General features: G+C 44.7%; 1 protein-coding gene across 50 annotated transcripts in view; it reads left to right on the top strand.

Annotated features, from left to right (window-relative positions):
- Nucleotides 1-15,932, top strand: part of LOC110492627 (ubiquitin carboxyl-terminal hydrolase 19) — a 32,358-nt gene extending 16,426 nt beyond the window's left edge. For 4 of the 50 annotated variants that reach the window (XR_005036603.2, XR_016487521.1, XR_016487518.1 and 1 more), the window contains exons 13-26: nt 518-676; nt 871-981; nt 4,244-4,354; nt 4,466-4,708; nt 4,811-4,929; nt 5,100-5,243; nt 5,380-5,711; nt 6,863-6,973; nt 7,121-7,337; nt 8,409-8,561; nt 10,268-10,434; nt 11,025-11,191; nt 12,137-14,328; nt 14,376-15,932. Coding sequence is in view for 29 of the 50 variants with exons in the window: in XM_090203852.1 (XP_090059978.1) it covers nt 518-691; nt 871-981; nt 4,244-4,354; nt 4,466-4,708; nt 4,811-4,929; nt 5,100-5,243; nt 5,380-5,717; nt 6,863-6,973; nt 7,121-7,337; nt 8,409-8,561; nt 10,268-10,434; nt 11,025-11,191; nt 12,137-12,394 (2,313 nt within the window). In the remaining 21 variants the exon portion in view is untranslated. Of the gene's footprint in view, nt 1-517; nt 692-870; nt 982-4,243; nt 4,355-4,465; nt 4,709-4,810; nt 4,930-5,099; nt 5,244-5,379; nt 5,718-6,862; nt 6,974-7,120; nt 7,338-8,408; nt 8,562-10,267; nt 10,435-11,024; nt 11,192-12,136 lie in introns of all 50 variants that reach the window. The other 46 variants (XR_005036602.2, XR_016487519.1, XR_016487513.1 and 43 more) reach the window with 20 other exon arrangements.
- The last annotated feature ends 322 nt before the right edge of the window (nt 15,933-16,254 follow it).

Here is a 16,254-nt window from a genome sequence, read left to right as displayed (position 1 = left end):
TGATCGTATCCACTAAGATGTGGTGTGTTTATTCTCCAGGTGATCATATCCACTAAGATGTGGTGTGTTTATTCTCCAGGTGATCGTATCCACTTAGATGTGGTGTGTTTATTCTCCAGGTGATCATATCCACTAAGATGTGGTGTATTTATTCTCCAGGTGATCATATCCACTAAGATGTGGTGTGTTTATTCTCCAGGTGATCATATCCACTAAGATGTGGTGTGTTTATTCTCCAGGTGATCATATCCACTAAGATGTGGTGTGTTTATTCTCCAGGTGATCATATCCACTAAGATGTGGTGTTTATTCTCCAGGTGATCATATCCACTAAGATGTGGTGTGTTTATTCTCCAGGTGATCATATCCACTAAGATGTGGTGTGTTTATTCTCCAGGTGATCATATCCACTAAGATGTGGTGTGTTTATTCTCCAGGTGATCATATCCACTAAGATGTGGTGTGTTTATTCTCCAGGTGATCATATCCACTAAGATGTGGTGTGTTTATTCTCCAGGCGATCGTGGCCAGTAAGGCCAGTCAGTTTACAGGCTATGCCCAGCACGATGCCCAGGAGTTCATGGCCTTCCTCCTGGATGGGCTCCACGAGGACCTGAACCGCATCCAGAACAAGCCTTACACAGAGACCGTGGACTCAGACGGACGGCTGGACGAGGTGGGTGAAATAAAGGTTTGAGCAGCACCATAAACAATCACATTTATTTTATAAGGCCCCTTTGTGACATATACCCAGCAGGCTAAAACTCCAAATGGCAATCAATGCAGAGACAGTCATACTTATAACCACACTCACTGTTTCCATTCAGTCCACTTGTCCTGGAAAATGACATGGTGTGTCTGTTTTAAAAGGTGGTGGCAGATGAGGCGTGGCAGAGGCACAAGATGAGAAACGACTCGTTCATCGTAGACCTCTTCCAGGGCCAGTACAAATCCAAGCTCGTCTGCCCAGTGTGCTCCAAGGTAAGACACAAACAGCGGAATTATTTCAACACAATTAAGCAACACTCCACTGTCTGAATATATCTAGGTGTTCATGTTGAACTGTGTTTTGTATTGAGTCTCAATGGGGTTTTTTCTAGTCTCGGAATGTATCAGTCAAACTCACAGGGATAATACCATAGTTACGGCTATCCACTGCTGAACACAGATCCTGACTGTTGTTTTAGGCATGTCTGCCCCTTAGGCATCATGCATTTAACCCCCTAATGTCGAAGTCCGCGTGGAAATCTAATTAGCATAATTTAAAAAAAATCCCCATAGAAATCTGTCAGTTTAAGCTAGAGAGATGTTTTTTGCATTGGATGCGTCTCAATCCGCGTATCTTGTAATTCCGCATCTGCGATGAAAGGTTACAGAGCTAGAGCGGTGTTTGTCAGACCGGGAGACATCACGAAAACCGGTCGTCTGTCATTTCCGAACAGGTTGTTCTACACACTAATATGAAAAGGTGAGACTCTTACAAACACGATGGTGTTCTCCGTTTTGCTCTACAACCCCCACAAACATCTTTGGATGTACAGACCATTAGCCAACTTCAGTCTGTTGCGTCCAAACAGGTTGTTCTACACACTAATATGGAAAGGCGAGACTCTCATGAACATGTACATGTTGGTTGTTATGGTCTAGGACGCCCACAGGCTTCACAAAACTAGTCTGAAGATCCCCTGGTACCAGTTGAAAAACATGAATGGAAGTACAGTACCAGTCAAAAGTTTGGACACGCTGACTCATTCCAGGGATTTTCTTTATTTTTACTATTTTCTACATTGTAGAATAATAGGGAAGACATCAAAACTAATGAAATAACACACATGGAATCATGTTGTAACCAAAAAAAAGTGTTAAACAAATCAAAATATAGTTTATATTTGAGATTCTTCGAAGTAGCCAACGTTTGCCTTGATGACAGCTTTGCACTCTCTTGGCACTCTCTCAACCAGCTTCACCTGGAATGCTTTTCCAACAATCTTAAAGGAGTTCCCACATAACCTGAGCACTTGTTGGCTGTCAGAACCAACTTCCTTTTTGATATTTTTTGTGCATATATTCTTCTGTTGTTCCATGTAGTGAATCTGTTATTACATCTTTATTTTATTTAACTAGGCTAGTCAGTTTAAGAACAAATTCTTATTTACAATGATGGCCTAGGAACAGTGGGTTAACTGCCTTGTTCAGGGGCAACCTTTTGGTTACAGGCCCAACGCTCTAAACTTGGCTACCTGCTGCCCTGGCATGTGTTTGTATGGGCCAACAACAGTAAGACAAAAAAAAAATGTGATACTTCAATGGAAACTCAAAATTAAAAATCAAATAGCTAAATGATCCTTGGTGTTATGACCTTCTTAAAACAACTCCATATAGCTTAGTAGAAACCCCCCTCCCCCCGGCTTAGACTCTAATGGGTTAATATGATGAAGATGATTAGAGACTCAGGCCTGTCTGTTGAGCTGCAATGGAGGAAAACCTAATTCCATAATGGATGAAAATGGACCTGTCAGAGTTGGACTAGTAGCGGCTCGTTGTGGGTGGCTTGCTGTGTCGGAGTGGAACTAACTCATTTCTCACAACTTTCTCACAACTTTATTCTCCAGGTGATCGTATCCACTAAGATGTGGTGTGTTTATTCTCCAGGTGATCGTATCCTGTAAGATGTGGTGTTTTTATTCTCCAGGTGATCATATCCTGTAAGATGTGGTGTGTTTATTCTCCATGTGATCATATCCACTAAGATGTGGTGTATTTATTCTCCAGGTGATCATATCCTGTAAGATGTGGTGTGTTTATTCTCCAGGTGATCATATCCTGTAAGATGTGGTGTGTTTATTCTCCAGGTGATCATATCCACTAAGATGTGGTGTGTTTATTCTCCAGGTGATCATATCCACTAAGATGTGGTGTGTTTATTCTCCAGGTGATCATATCCACTAAGATGTGGTGTGTTTATTCTCCAGGTGATCATATCCACTAAGATGTGGTGTGTTTATTCTCCAGGTGATCATATCCTGTAAGATGTGGTGTGTTTATTCTCCAGGTGATCGTATCCACTAAGATGTGGTGTGTTTATTCTCCAGGTGATCGTATCCACTAAGATGTGGTGTGTTTATTCTCCAGGTGATCATATCCACTAAGATGTGGTGTGTTTATTCTCCAGGTGATCATATCCTGTAAGATGTGGTGTGTTTATTCTCCAGGTGATCGTATCCACTAAGATGCGGTGTGTTTATTCTCCAGGTGATCATATCCACTAAGATGTGGTGTGTTTATTCTCCAGGTGATCATATCCACTTAGATGTGGTGTGTTTATTCTCCAGGTGATCGTATCCACTAAGATGTGGTGTGTTTATTCTCCAGGTGATCATATCCACTAAGATGTGGTGTGTTTATTCTCCAGGTGATCGTATCCACTAAGATGTGGTGTGTTTATTCTCCAGGTGATCATATCCACTAAGATGTGGTGTGTTTATTCTCCAGGTGATCGTATCCACTAAGATGTGGTGTGTTTATTCTCCAGGTGATCGTATCCACTAAGATGTGGTGTGTTTATTCTCCAGGTGATCGTATCCACTAAGATGTGGTGTGTTTATTCTCCAGGTGATCGTATCCACTTAGATGTGGTGTGTTTATTCTCCAGGTGATCATATCCACTAAGATGTGGTGTGTTTATTCTCCAGGTGATCGTATCCACTAAGATGTGGTGTGTTTATTCTCCAGGTGATCGTATCCACTAAGATGTGGTGTGTTTATTCTCCAGGTGATTGTATCCACTAAGATGTGGTGTGTTTATTCTCCAGGTGATCGTATCCACTAAGATGTGGTGTGTTTATTCTCCAGGTGATCATATCCACTAAGATGTGGTGTGTTTATTCTCCAGGTGATCATATCCACTTAGATGTGGTGTGTTTATTCTCCAGGTGATCGTATCCACTAAGATGTGGTGTTTATTCTCCAGGTGATCGTATCCACTAAGATATGGTGTGTTTATTCTCCAGGTGATCGTATCCACTAAGATGTGGTGTGTTTATTCTCCAGGTGATCGTATCCTGTAAGATGTGGTGTGTTTATTCTCCAGGTGATCGTATCCACTAAGATGTGGTGTGTTTATTCTCCAGGTGATCGTATCCACTTAGATGTGGTGTGTTTTATCTCCAGGTGATCATATCCTGTAAGATGTTTGTCTGTTTTGAATGTTTTGAAAAGTTCAAATGTCCTTCTCTCTCCCCAGGTTTCCATAACCTTTGACCCCTTCCTCTACCTTCCCGTGCCCTTGCCCCAGAAGCAGAAGGTCCTCACAGTGTTCTACTTCGCTAAAGAGCCTCACAAGAAACCCATGAAGGTAAGAGGACATATTGGTATCATTCAAATAGCAGATGGCTTCTGTTTATTTATTTTTTGTTGATTTGAACGATTGTATTTGAATAAGTCTGCTTCCTCTGATTCGTGTCAGTTCCTGGTGAGTGTGAGTAAAGAGAACTCGAGCACAGCCGAGGTCCTGGAGTCCATCTCTCGGAGTGTGAGGATCAAGGCAGAGAACCTGAGATTGGCTGAGGTAGTGAAGAGTCGCTTCCATCGGATCTTCCTCCCATCCAACTCCCTGGACACGGTCTCCTCCTCAGACATGCTCTTCTGCTTCGAAGTGCTGTCTAAGGAGCTGGCCAAGGAGAGGGTGGTGGTGCTCCGAGTCCAGCAGGTAAACATCCAGCAGCCTCTCTTGCCGTCCTATTCGAACCTTAGGGAACTATAACACAAGTCCCTAGTGTCTGTCTCTCTGTCCCTCCCCCCCTCTGTCCAGAGGCCTCAGGTCCCCAGTATTCCCATCTCGAAGTGTGCTGCCTGCCTGAAGCCGCCTCTCTCGGATGAAGAGAAACTGAAGCGATGCACGCGCTGCTACCGCGTGGGTTACTGCAACCAGTGAGTCAATAGCTCACTAAATGTTTGCTGTCTGGCACTAATGACACGTCGGCAATTGAATGAGTTAATCTCCCAATAATAACAGAACTATTTCCTGTTCTCCTAAACGATTCAGGAATAGAAAAAAAAAATATTAGTTTAGTTTTTAATCCATTCTAACTTTTTTTCAGGGTTTGCCAGAAAAAACATTGGTCGAGCCACAAGGTTCTGTGTGGGCCCAACATAGAGAACGTGGGACTTCCCTTCCTGGTCAGCGTCCCTGAGTCCAGACTCACCTATGCCCGGCTGTCCCAGCTGCTGGAAGGATACTCAAGGTACCATTGGGATGTTGATGGATGGAAATGAATGCTGCTCTTTAGATATCAGTACAACTTTGCTGATTTGACATTGTTGGACTGTCACTGATTTACTATTTGGTCTCTCCTCTTTCCCCCCCATCTCTCTGTGTAGGTATTCAGTGAACGTGTTCCAGCCCCCCTTCCAGTCTGGCAGGACGTCTCCAGAGGTCACCCAGTGCCTGGCTGACCTTCCCCCTCCAGCAGAGACCCCTGAAAGTGTGGGGCCAGGGGACAAGGCCAGGGGCGGTGGGGCAGGGGACTCGGAGCAGGAGGGCTCCTCTCTGGTTCCTGAGTCTCCACTAGAGACAGCCCAGGCCTCAGCACATCCAGCCGGAGACCCAGACGCACTCTCCACCCACACCACAGACTCGGGTTTCATTGAGGCCTCCTCTGACTCCCAGGGAGAGAAGGAGACCTCCTGTGAGAAGGCTGTCAGACCAGAAGGTAAAGGCAAGCATCTTCTAAAATTGACATATCAATAGTTCTGTTTTTACTTTTTTCATTACGTTTCTCAACTGATTTATATAGACAAATACTTTTGTAAACAGTTTTTTTTACCTTACACTGTCTATGGTATGTGGACACTCCTTCAAGTGAGTGGATTTGGCTATTTTATCCACACCTGTTGCTGACAGGTGTAAAATCGAGCACACAGCCATGCAATCTCCATAGACAAACAGTAAGCAGTAGCCTTACTGAAGAGAGCAGCGACTTTCAACGTGGCACTGTTATTGGATGCCACCTTTTCCAATAAGTCAGTTTGTCAAATTTCTCCCCCGGTCAAATGTAAGTGCTGTTATTGTGAAGTGTAAACATCTAGGAGCAACAACGGCTCAGCCGTGAAGTGGTAGACCGCACAAGCTCACAGAACGGGAGTGCTAAAGTGTGTAGCGTGTAAATAAATAGTCTGTCCTCGGTTGCAACGGCAGCACAAGAGCTGTTCGTCGGGAGCTTCATGGAATGGGTTTCCATGGCCAAGCAACAGCACACAAGCCTAAGATCACCATTCGCAATGCCAAGCGTCGGCTGGAGTGGTATAAAGTTTGCCGCCGTTGGACTCTGGAGCAGTGGAAACGCGTTCTCTGGAGGGATGAACCACGCTTCACCATCTGGCAGTCCGATGGACAAATCTAGGCATAAAGCGAGGTCCATACAGAAATGCTTTGTCGAGGTCAATGTGGAAGAACTTAACTGGCCTACACAGAGGCCTGACCTCAACCCCATCGAACACCTTTGGGATGAATTGGAACACTGACTGTGAGCCAGGCCTAATCGCCCAACATCAGTGCTCGACCTCACCAATACTCTTGTGGCTGAATGGAAGCAAGTCCCCGCAGCAATGTTCCAACATCTAGTGGAAAGCATTCCCAGAAGAGTGGAGGCTGTTATAGCAGCAAAGGGGGAACCAACTCCATATTAATGACCATGATTTTGGAATGAGATGTTTGACAAGCAGGTGTCCACATACTTTTGGTTATTTACAAGCATTTCGCTACACTCGCAATAACATCTGCTAACCTTGTGTATGTGACCAATTAAGATGTATTTAGTGGATGTCTTTCCCTGTGTTTTGAGGCTGTGTTTTGTGTGTCTAGCTGCTGTGACCGGCTACCAGCAACCATCAGAGTCTGCGTCCAGCCACACCTCTCAGTTCTACATCACCATCCTCCACTCCAACAGCAAGGAGCAGACACTGGAGGAAAAGGGTCAGGGCCTAATCTCAAACCTGCCCCTCACACCTAGTCCTAGTGTTAAGACAAAGCTTAAACTTTATCATTCAACATTGAACTCCTTTACGATATGTGTTCTAGAATGTCTTACTGTTGTTTTGTCGCGTTTCCCCTTTACCCTAGAAGAGGCCGTTCTGGACCTCCCTGAGGACTCCAGCCTGGAGCTGGTGTGGAAGAACAACGAGCGTCTCAAGGAGTACGTCCTGGTTCGGTCCAAGGAGCTGGAATTTGAAGAGGACCCTGGGTCGGTCAACGAGACAGCCAGGGCTGGACACTTCACCCTGGAGCAGTGCCTCAACCTCTTCACTAGGCCTGAGGTGCTGGCACCAGAGGAGGCATGGTAGGAACAACACCACTGATCAATGTAGCTTTCAACATACATTAACATGCAGACATACTCAAACAAATGTAGCCCTACAGTCCCACAATGCCGTGGACTAACACACGTACTGCCCAGTTAACATTGACAGTCCTCTTACTGATTTAGGTAGTGTTTTGATGGATTTACAAACCTAACAAACTTTCTTTCTCTCTGTCCCTATCCTTCCCTCCCTCACTCTGCCTCTCGCCTCTGCCTCTCTCGCCTCTGCCTCTCTCTCTCGCCTCTGCCTCTCTCTCTCGCCTCTGCCTCTCGCCTCTGCCTCTCTCTCTCTCTCGCCTCTGCCTCTCTCTCTCTCGCCTCTGCTTCTCTCTCTCTCGCCTCTGCCTCTCTCTCTCTCGCCTCTGCCTCTCTCTCTCGCCTCTGCCTCTCTCTCTCTCTCGCCTCTGCCTCTCTCTCTCTCGCCTCTGCCTCTCTCTCTCTCTCGCCTCTGCCTCTCTCTCTCGCGCGCCTCTGCCTCTCTCTCTCGCGCGCCTCTGCCTCTCTCTCTCGCGCGCCTCTGCCTCTCTCTCTCGCGCGCCTCTGCCTCTCTCTCTCGCGCGCCTCTGCCTCTCTCTCTCGCGCGCCTCTGCCTCTCTCTCTCGCGCGCCTCTGCCTCTCTCTCTCGCGCGCCTCTGCCTCTCTCTCTCGCGCGCCTCTGCCTCTCTCTCTCGCGCGCCTCTGCCTCTCTCTCTCGCGCGCCTCTGCCTCTCTCTCTCTCTCTCGCGCCTCTGCCTCTCTCTCTCTCTCTCGCGCCTCTGCCTCTCTCTCGCTCCTCTGCCTCTCTCTCTCTCTCGTGCTCCTCTGCCTCTCTCTCTCTCTCTCGTGCTCCTCTGCCTCTCTCTCTCTCTCTCGCGCTCCTCTGCCTCTCTCTCTCGCGCTCCTCTGCCTCTCTCTCTCGCGCTCCTCTGCCTCTCTCTCTCGCCTCTGCCTCTCTCTCTCGCCTCTGCCTCTCTCTCTCTCGCGCGCCTCTGCCTCTCTCTCTCTCGCGCGCCTCTGCCTCTCTCTCTCTCGCGCGCCTCTGCCCCGCTCTCTCCTCTCTGCCTCGCTTAGGTACTGTCCAAAGTGCCAGCAGCACAGAGAGGCTTCCAAGCAGCTGCTGCTATGGCGTCTGCCCAACGTCCTCATCATCCAGCTCAAACGCTTCTCCTTCCGCAGTTTCATCTGGAGGGACAAGATCAACGACATGGTCGACTTCCCCGTCAGGTACAGTTGAAGTCGGAAGTTTACAAACACCTTAGCCAAATACATTTAAACTCAGTTTTTCACAATTCCTGACATTTAATCCTAGTAAAAAATGTCCTGTCTTAGGTCGGTTTGGATCATCAGAATAATAGTAGAGCGATTTATTTCAGCTTTTATTTCTTTCATCACATTCCCAGTGGGTCAGAAGTTTACATACACTCAATTAGTATTTGGTAGCATTGCCTTTAAATTCTTGGGTGAAAAGTGTCGGGTAGCCTTCCACAAGCTCCCCACTAAGTTGGGTGAATTTTGGCCCATTCCTCCTGACAGAGCGCGTGTAACTGAGTCAGGTTTGTAGGCCTCCTTGCTCACACACTTTTTCAGTTCTGCCCACAAATTATCTATGGGCTTGAGGTCAGGGCTTTGTGATGGCCACTCCAATACCTTGACTTTGTTGTCCTTAAGCCATTTTGCCACAACTTTGGAAGTATGCTTGGGGTCATTGTCCATTTGGAAGACCCATTTGCGACCAAGATTTTACTTCCTGACTGATGTCTTGAGATGTTGCTTCAGTATATCCACATAATTTCTCTTCCTCATGATGCCATCTATTTTGTGAAGTGCACCAGTCCCTCCTGCAGCAAAGCACCCTCACAACATGATGCTGCCACCCCTGTGCTTCACGTTTGGGATGGTGTTCTTCAGCTTTTTTCCTCCAAACATAACGGTGGTCATAATGGCCAAACGGTTCTATTTTTGTTTCATCAGACCAGAGGACATTTCTCCAAAAAGTATGATATTTGTCCCCATATGCAGTTGCAAACTGTAGTCTGTTTTTTTTGTGGTGGTTTTGGAGCAGGGGCTTCTTTCTTGCTGAGCGGCCTTTCAGGTTATGTCGATATAGGACTCGTTTTACTGTGGATATAGATACTTTTGGACCTGTTTCCTCCAGCATCGTCACAAGGTCCTTTGCTGTTGTTCTGGGATTAATTTGCACTTTTCGCACCAACGTACGTTCATCTGTAGGAGACAGAACGCGTCTCCTTCCTGAGCGGTATGGTGGCTGCATAGTCACATGGTGTTTATACTTGCATACTATTGTTTGTACAGATGAACGTGGTACCTGATCTAGACTTGTGGAGGTCTACAATTATTTTTCTGAGGTCTTGGCTGATTTATTTTGAGTTTCCCATGATGTCAAGCAAAGAGGCACTGAGTTGGAAGGTAGGCCTTGAAATACATCCACAGGTACACCTCCAATTGACTCAAATGATGTCAATTAGCCTATCAGAAGCTTCCAAAAGTCATGACATCATTTTCTGAAATGTTCCAGGCTGTTTAAAGGCACAGTCAACTTGGGGATTTAAACTTTGGATCCACTGGAATTGTGATACAGTGAAATAATCTGTCTGTAAACAATTGCTGGAAAAATTACTTGTGTCAGGCACAAAGTAGATGTGCTAACCGACGTGCCAAAACTATAGTTTGTTAACAAGACAATTGTGGAGTGGTTGAAAAACGAGTTTTAATGACTCACACCTAAGTGCATTTAAACTTCTGACTTCAACTGTAAATAACATATTATAAACACAACTTCTCATATTATTCCCTTAATCACACTGACCCTACACTCAATAACTTGAGGGTGAATTCACTCAACATACATATAGTATAGTTTAAAATATTTATACAAACACAGATTTACAGCTTGTTTTCTTGTCTTTCAGGAACCTGGACCTCAGTAAGTTCTGTATTGGTCAGAAGGACGACATGCAGCAGCCGCCCATCTATGACCTCTATGCAGTCATCAATCACTACGGGGGCATGATCGGAGGTCACTACACTGCCTACGCACGCCTGCCCAGCGCCCAGAACAGCCAGCGCAGTGATGTTGGTGAGTGACTCTGTCTGGCTGAAGTAGGCTATACTGTATTTTAGTAGGCTATACTGTATTTTAGTCTACTGTATTTTAGAGTCTACTGTATTTTAGAGTCTACTGTATTTTAGAGTCTACTGTATTTTAGAGTCTACTGTATTTTAGAGTCTACTGTATTTTAGAGTCTACTGTATTTTAGAGTCTGCTGTATTTTAGAGTCTGCTGTATTTTAGAGTCTGCTGTATTTTAGAGTCTGCTGTATTTTAGTAGAGTCTGCTGTATTTTAGTAGAGTCTGCTGTATTTTAGTAGAGTCTGCTGTATTTTAGTAGAGTCTGCTGTATTTTAGTAGAGTCTGCTGTATTTTAGTAGAGTCTGCTGTATTTTGTGACCATGGCAAGCTGGTTTAACATGTTATATTCTGTTCATACTGTTAAATTGATCTCACCTGCCGTCCTCACCTCTACTCTCTTCCTCCACCCTTTCCCTCCACCTCCCCACTCCTCTTCCTTCCTCCTCTTCCTCCTCCCCCTATTCTCTCCTACACCTTCCCCCTCCTCCTCTCCCTCACCTTCCACCTCCCCTTCCTACACGACCCCCCCACCCCCAGGCTGGCGTCTTTTTGATGACAGTACGGTGACGATGGTGGAAGAGAGCCAGGTGGTGACACGCTATGCCTACGTGCTGTTCTACCGCCGCCGCAACTCCCCTGTGGAACGACCACCTCGCTTACTGGGGGCCGAGTCCCCCACCTCTGCAGGAGCCAGCGCCAGCCAGGTGAGGGCGCCATTCTCTACCTCTGAGAGTATCCCTTAGGGAAGTACCAGTATCCATTACATTGTAGTAGAAAAACTCCGAGGAATAGTGCATCATGAGGGATTCATTTGAGGTAGATTTAAATTTCCTGAGATTATATTTTCACCACATGAGTGAGATGTAACACTGTGTTCATTCATCTAGTCTTCTTCATGCAGTGATATTTAGTTGGTTGCTTGTGGTGCTTTTAGAGATGAGAAATGATCTCAGTTGTCATTGACAGAGTAATGTGTTTTCTGCTTATTAAGCTGTGATGAGAGAAAGACGATGGATCTAATCTAACCGTTTCAAGGCCATTGGTTTGTTCATCAAGAGTTTTATGCTAGTTTCTAAATTGAATAGCGGCTTTGGAGAAAAGCTGTGCACACTTGTTTCAACTTGTTATCCTGAAGTGCCAGACATTGCCTTTCTCTTGTCCCCTTTATCTGATCTGTTTTGGCATCTAAGCAGCATAGTTTTCTGTCCAAATGCTGAAAACAAAGTCAATTGCCTCAGAATTAATAAGGGCTGTATCTATTCACAAACTTTGTGGAAGCTATTTAATGCCTGTGAAAATGATTAGCTGTATGGTGCGTTTTTTCTTGTACTCTGATTGAATTAATCTACAAAAACATATATTTGATTTAATGTATCTATTAGCTAACTGTTGAAAAGAAAGATGTGATAGTTTGTCTATCCATGTGTTTTCTGAGAGACACCCCTCACGTCGCTCTGAGCTGTCCTCATGCTGTTCCTTGAAAGAGTCTGGCTTGTCCTTGACCCCGTGGCCTGTGACACCGTTAATATATTAGACAGAGTGGAGTGGAAGGGGAGGGGTTTGCTGGAGGTCTGGCTGTGGTGAGGTGGCGTTGCTTTAGGAAGAACCAAGCCTTTCCCTGAAGCTGACACAGGTTTCCGCCATCGCAGGCATCTCTGATATGGCAGGAACTGGAGCAGGAAGAGGAGGGTGTTGAAGAGGGCCCCCGGGGCCTGTTCCGTCCCAGGCTGGGGAGGAGAAGAGCAGCCAGGAGGGAGGAGGGGGTGGAGGGGCAGGTGTGGCGGCTGCTGCGCCAAAGGATCCCGCATTATTCCGATGACGACTGTGTCCTATATTTTGTCCTGGGTACCTTGGCTGCTCTACTAGCGTTGTTAGTGAACCTACTCTACAGAGCCAACTGGGGCTAAGCGGCCAGTATCACACCCCACACATACACGCTTATATGCTAAAGCAATAAGGCACGAGAGGGTGCGGTATATGGCCAATATATCACAGCTAAGGGATGTTCTTATGCACGACACAACGTGGAGTTCCTGGACCACAGCCCTTAGCCGTGGTATATTGCCCATATACCACAAACCACGAGGCACCTTATTGCTGTTATAAACTGGTTACTGAAGTAATTAGAGCAGTAAGAATACATGTTTTGTCATACCCGTGGTATATGGTCTGATACACCACGGCTGTCAGCCAATCAGCATTCAGGGCTCGAGCCAACCAGTTTATAAATAGGCTTATACACAAAAAAAATGTAAAGTCTAATGAAATATCCATGCCAATACGAAAACATTTTGTTTTGTAGATGGCCTATAAATCAATATGCTGCTGAACACATTCAAAATGTCAACTAAATTATATCTGTTAATCAAGTCCAATAGCATCTACTAGTAACTTGGCTCAGCAAGGCTTGGCCTTCTTATTTACTGCAGTCCATAATGTATGTCCCTATAAGATACGTTAAATTCTGGTTCAAACCTACTTCAGCCTTTTATGTGTCCATGCCAAGTGTCTCTCTCTCATGTAGGATTTCAGTACAAAAATCTGAAATGCGTGTTTCGTAATGGTTAGTCCTATGTTTCTGCACAAGAGATGCTGCAGAGAGGACTTGAACTAGGGTATATAGGGTTAAAGTCCTATTGTGATAGTTTTGAGTGGGTGAGGGAATAAGCTATTGTAATCCTTTAGCTCCATCCCAGGGTGGTATGATGGGCTCCGCCTTGCTTTGTGCAGTCATGACTTTGTACTGTAACCTGAAGACAGCTAAAATGTGTGTTTTGCTTTAATGAATACAGAGTGTTTTTAGACTCACTGTAAGCTAGTATGTGCCTTTTGCTTGTTTGTCACATTGCTGATTTTATTTTTGATTTTATGTTGTCAATGGTAAGCTCTTAATTCAGCAGTTATATTGCTTTCTGTCCACCAGGGTTAGGCTCAATTCGAATTGGAGGCTGTTAATTCAGGAAGTGATTTGAATTTAAAATTCAGAAATGTTTTTCTTTTTTTTTTTCTCCGAAATAGATAACTTTTACTTTTCAGTTTATTGAGAAGTCATTGAAAATGAATGCATTTTTTTTCTCTTCAGATTATTTGCATTGTAGTTTTTGTTTACTTCCTTCCTGTTTACTTCCTGAATTGACTGCCTTATGTTCGAATTGAGCCCAACCCTGCTGTTCATACGTTTTCCTTATCCCTGTCAGACTTCATGAAAGCCACTTGTTTAATCTTTTTAAATGTGCTTCTTTTTTTTGGGGGGGGGGGGGGGGTGAAATAGCTAGATATGTCAGAGCTTTACGACTGTTTCTGCAAAAGAATAAGTGCGCTGATGTACAGTATGAAGCTGAAGCTTAGTAGTGACGTCAACTCATTAGGTGGACACCATCTGCTTTCTATCAATGAAAATTGCTACACTTAATGATTATCTGTGTCGCTGGAATATGGACTAACCTTCTGTAACCGTGTTGTAGTAATCTGTTCAAGTCTCAGGGATATCACACTGCACTCTGTCACATGCCTCTCCAGCAGTAGATGGGCTTGGAGGCCAGGTATATTCACCATCTGCTTTCAATGCCCAGTATGTCTCAGTGGTTTATCCAGTGGTTTGCCTCAGTGAAATGTCGACACAAGGAAATGTGAATTATCTAGGCTCCCTACAGATGGCAAAGATTCCCTATGGTTGTGGGTGTAAAGGTGAAAGTTACTGATGTAAGGAAGTGTATATTTTATAGCATAAATATATTTACTAGATTGCTGTATAGAAATTGTACAATTTTAAATGTAATCTTAATAGTCGCTATTATTTAAAAAAAGAAAGTGGGACATTTCCTAGCAATAATGTGTACAGGTCCTTCCATCTTAATGCTGCCCCAATAAACCAACACTTGTGTACAGGTCCTTCCATCTTAATGCTGCCCCAATAAACCAACACTTGTACTACTTTTCAAAAATAAAATGTCAACCTTTATGCTGTCTTAATGAATATTATTTTTAGTAAACAAACATGGAAATCGTCCATCCAATTGGAACTGGGTTTTGTTAGTGGCTGCAAGGAATATGTCTGTCAGTCCAGTGCGTTTATGCTTTTGAATGGGTAACGGACCAGATGGGTCTGGTCTTCCTGAAAGGGAACTGGTCCACAGAAAAGCATGATTTGTAACACTGGTTTATTTTACAGGCCTCTGGCCAGGCTCTCTTTGGGACTGACCTGGACCCTGAAGGACCCCCTCCGCTGACCCCAGAGGTGACCTCTGAGCTGTTTGGACACTCTGGCGAATGTGCTGCTCTGTCCTACAGTAACATGGAGGAGGTGGACTAAGGTGTGACTGAAGCTCCACCGAGCCGGCATAAGGCTCCAGCTGTGGACCGATGCCAGCAGCAACATTGGGAAATACACTCGTCAGTAAACAACACTAATAAACTGGACGTCTTCAAAGCGTCCCCTCAGTGGTGCACTGCTAAACATGTCAGAAGTGGATTTGTGGGGAAGGAAGGACCAGTACATGTCACCACAGATGTGGTGGACATACCAGCTCATGCTATTTATGTAGTAATATTCATGCAACACATTTATGCACACGTGTGTGTGCGCCCACACACACACACACACACACACACACACAGCGTGTTTGCACATACAACAAAAGCCTCCACACACTCCTGTTTCCCCAGAGCCTCCGGGTTGCAACCTGTTGTTGGCTGATGGAAGAGCCCACCTAGACAATGTTGGTGGCCATGCCGCTTATGACCCCCTTTTATCCCATGATAAACGGGTGTCTGGTTCAGAGGTCACAAAGGATGTGGCTAACATCAAACAACCCACCCCCCCCCCCCAGCCTGTTGGGATTGAGGGAAAATTGTGATGTGAGAGGATTGGACGTGTGTGTCTGGGTGTGTAAGCATTTGAGTGTGGTTTTTTTCCCCGCTTCTCATCAAGGTTTAGTCTGGTCTGTGTTGTGATTCTGTAAGCTGGGTACCGATATAGTGTAATGGGTGCAGAAGTTGTTTCTTTTATGTTCATACAGAGGACAAAAAGTAACTCTTTCTGTTGACTATTTTCATACCACATCTGGATTTAGTTGCTTTGCTTTAGATTTTAAAACATTTTAAAAACATTTTTACTTTGTAATTTATCCAATCCTGTGGATGTAATTTTGGGGAAGAAACTAACTTGATACACACTGACATGTGCATGTAGATACACAGTAGCCGTACAACAGAATGCTGTTACTACTTCTGCTACATATCTCCATTTCTGTTTTGAGTACTCTTGTACACCCCTCCCTTCATTTGTATTAGACTGCATATATAAAGTTGGGGGTTAATGAGAATGTGTATAAGATTATACATTGTTAATATAAATTAAACACTTTTTGAGAAGCGCTAACGGGTTATTTGAATACACACTGATTCAGTAGGAACTTGAATAAAGTTGCCTGGAAACTTTTTTTTACCCTCCGTTTCTACCATTTTCTATGTTTAAATTGTTGGTCCTCCAACCTGCACTTCTTTTACATGGCGCTTGTTACTGTATTTGCTTTCAGACTCCACACATTACGCAGAGAGAAGAAACGACGGTTTCAGAAATTAAACACTTTTTCTGTCAAAATAAGTCGGCAGAGTGATTGTGTTTGTATGTGAATAGTTGTACAAATTTAGAGCTACAAATCTACGATTGGTCAAAAGATTTACGAGGATCTCTGGTTTCAGTAACATACCTAGTTAGCTAGCTCAACCCTCACGCAATTTACTGACAAATTGGCTCGTTATTTAG

Source organism: Oncorhynchus mykiss, chromosome 16 (genome assembly GCF_057628025.1).
Source record: "Oncorhynchus mykiss isolate SJ-2025 chromosome 16, ASM5762802v1, whole genome shotgun sequence".
Taxonomy (NCBI): Eukaryota; Metazoa; Chordata; class Actinopteri; order Salmoniformes; family Salmonidae; genus Oncorhynchus; species Oncorhynchus mykiss.
This window is presented reverse-complemented; position numbering and strand designations above follow the sequence as displayed.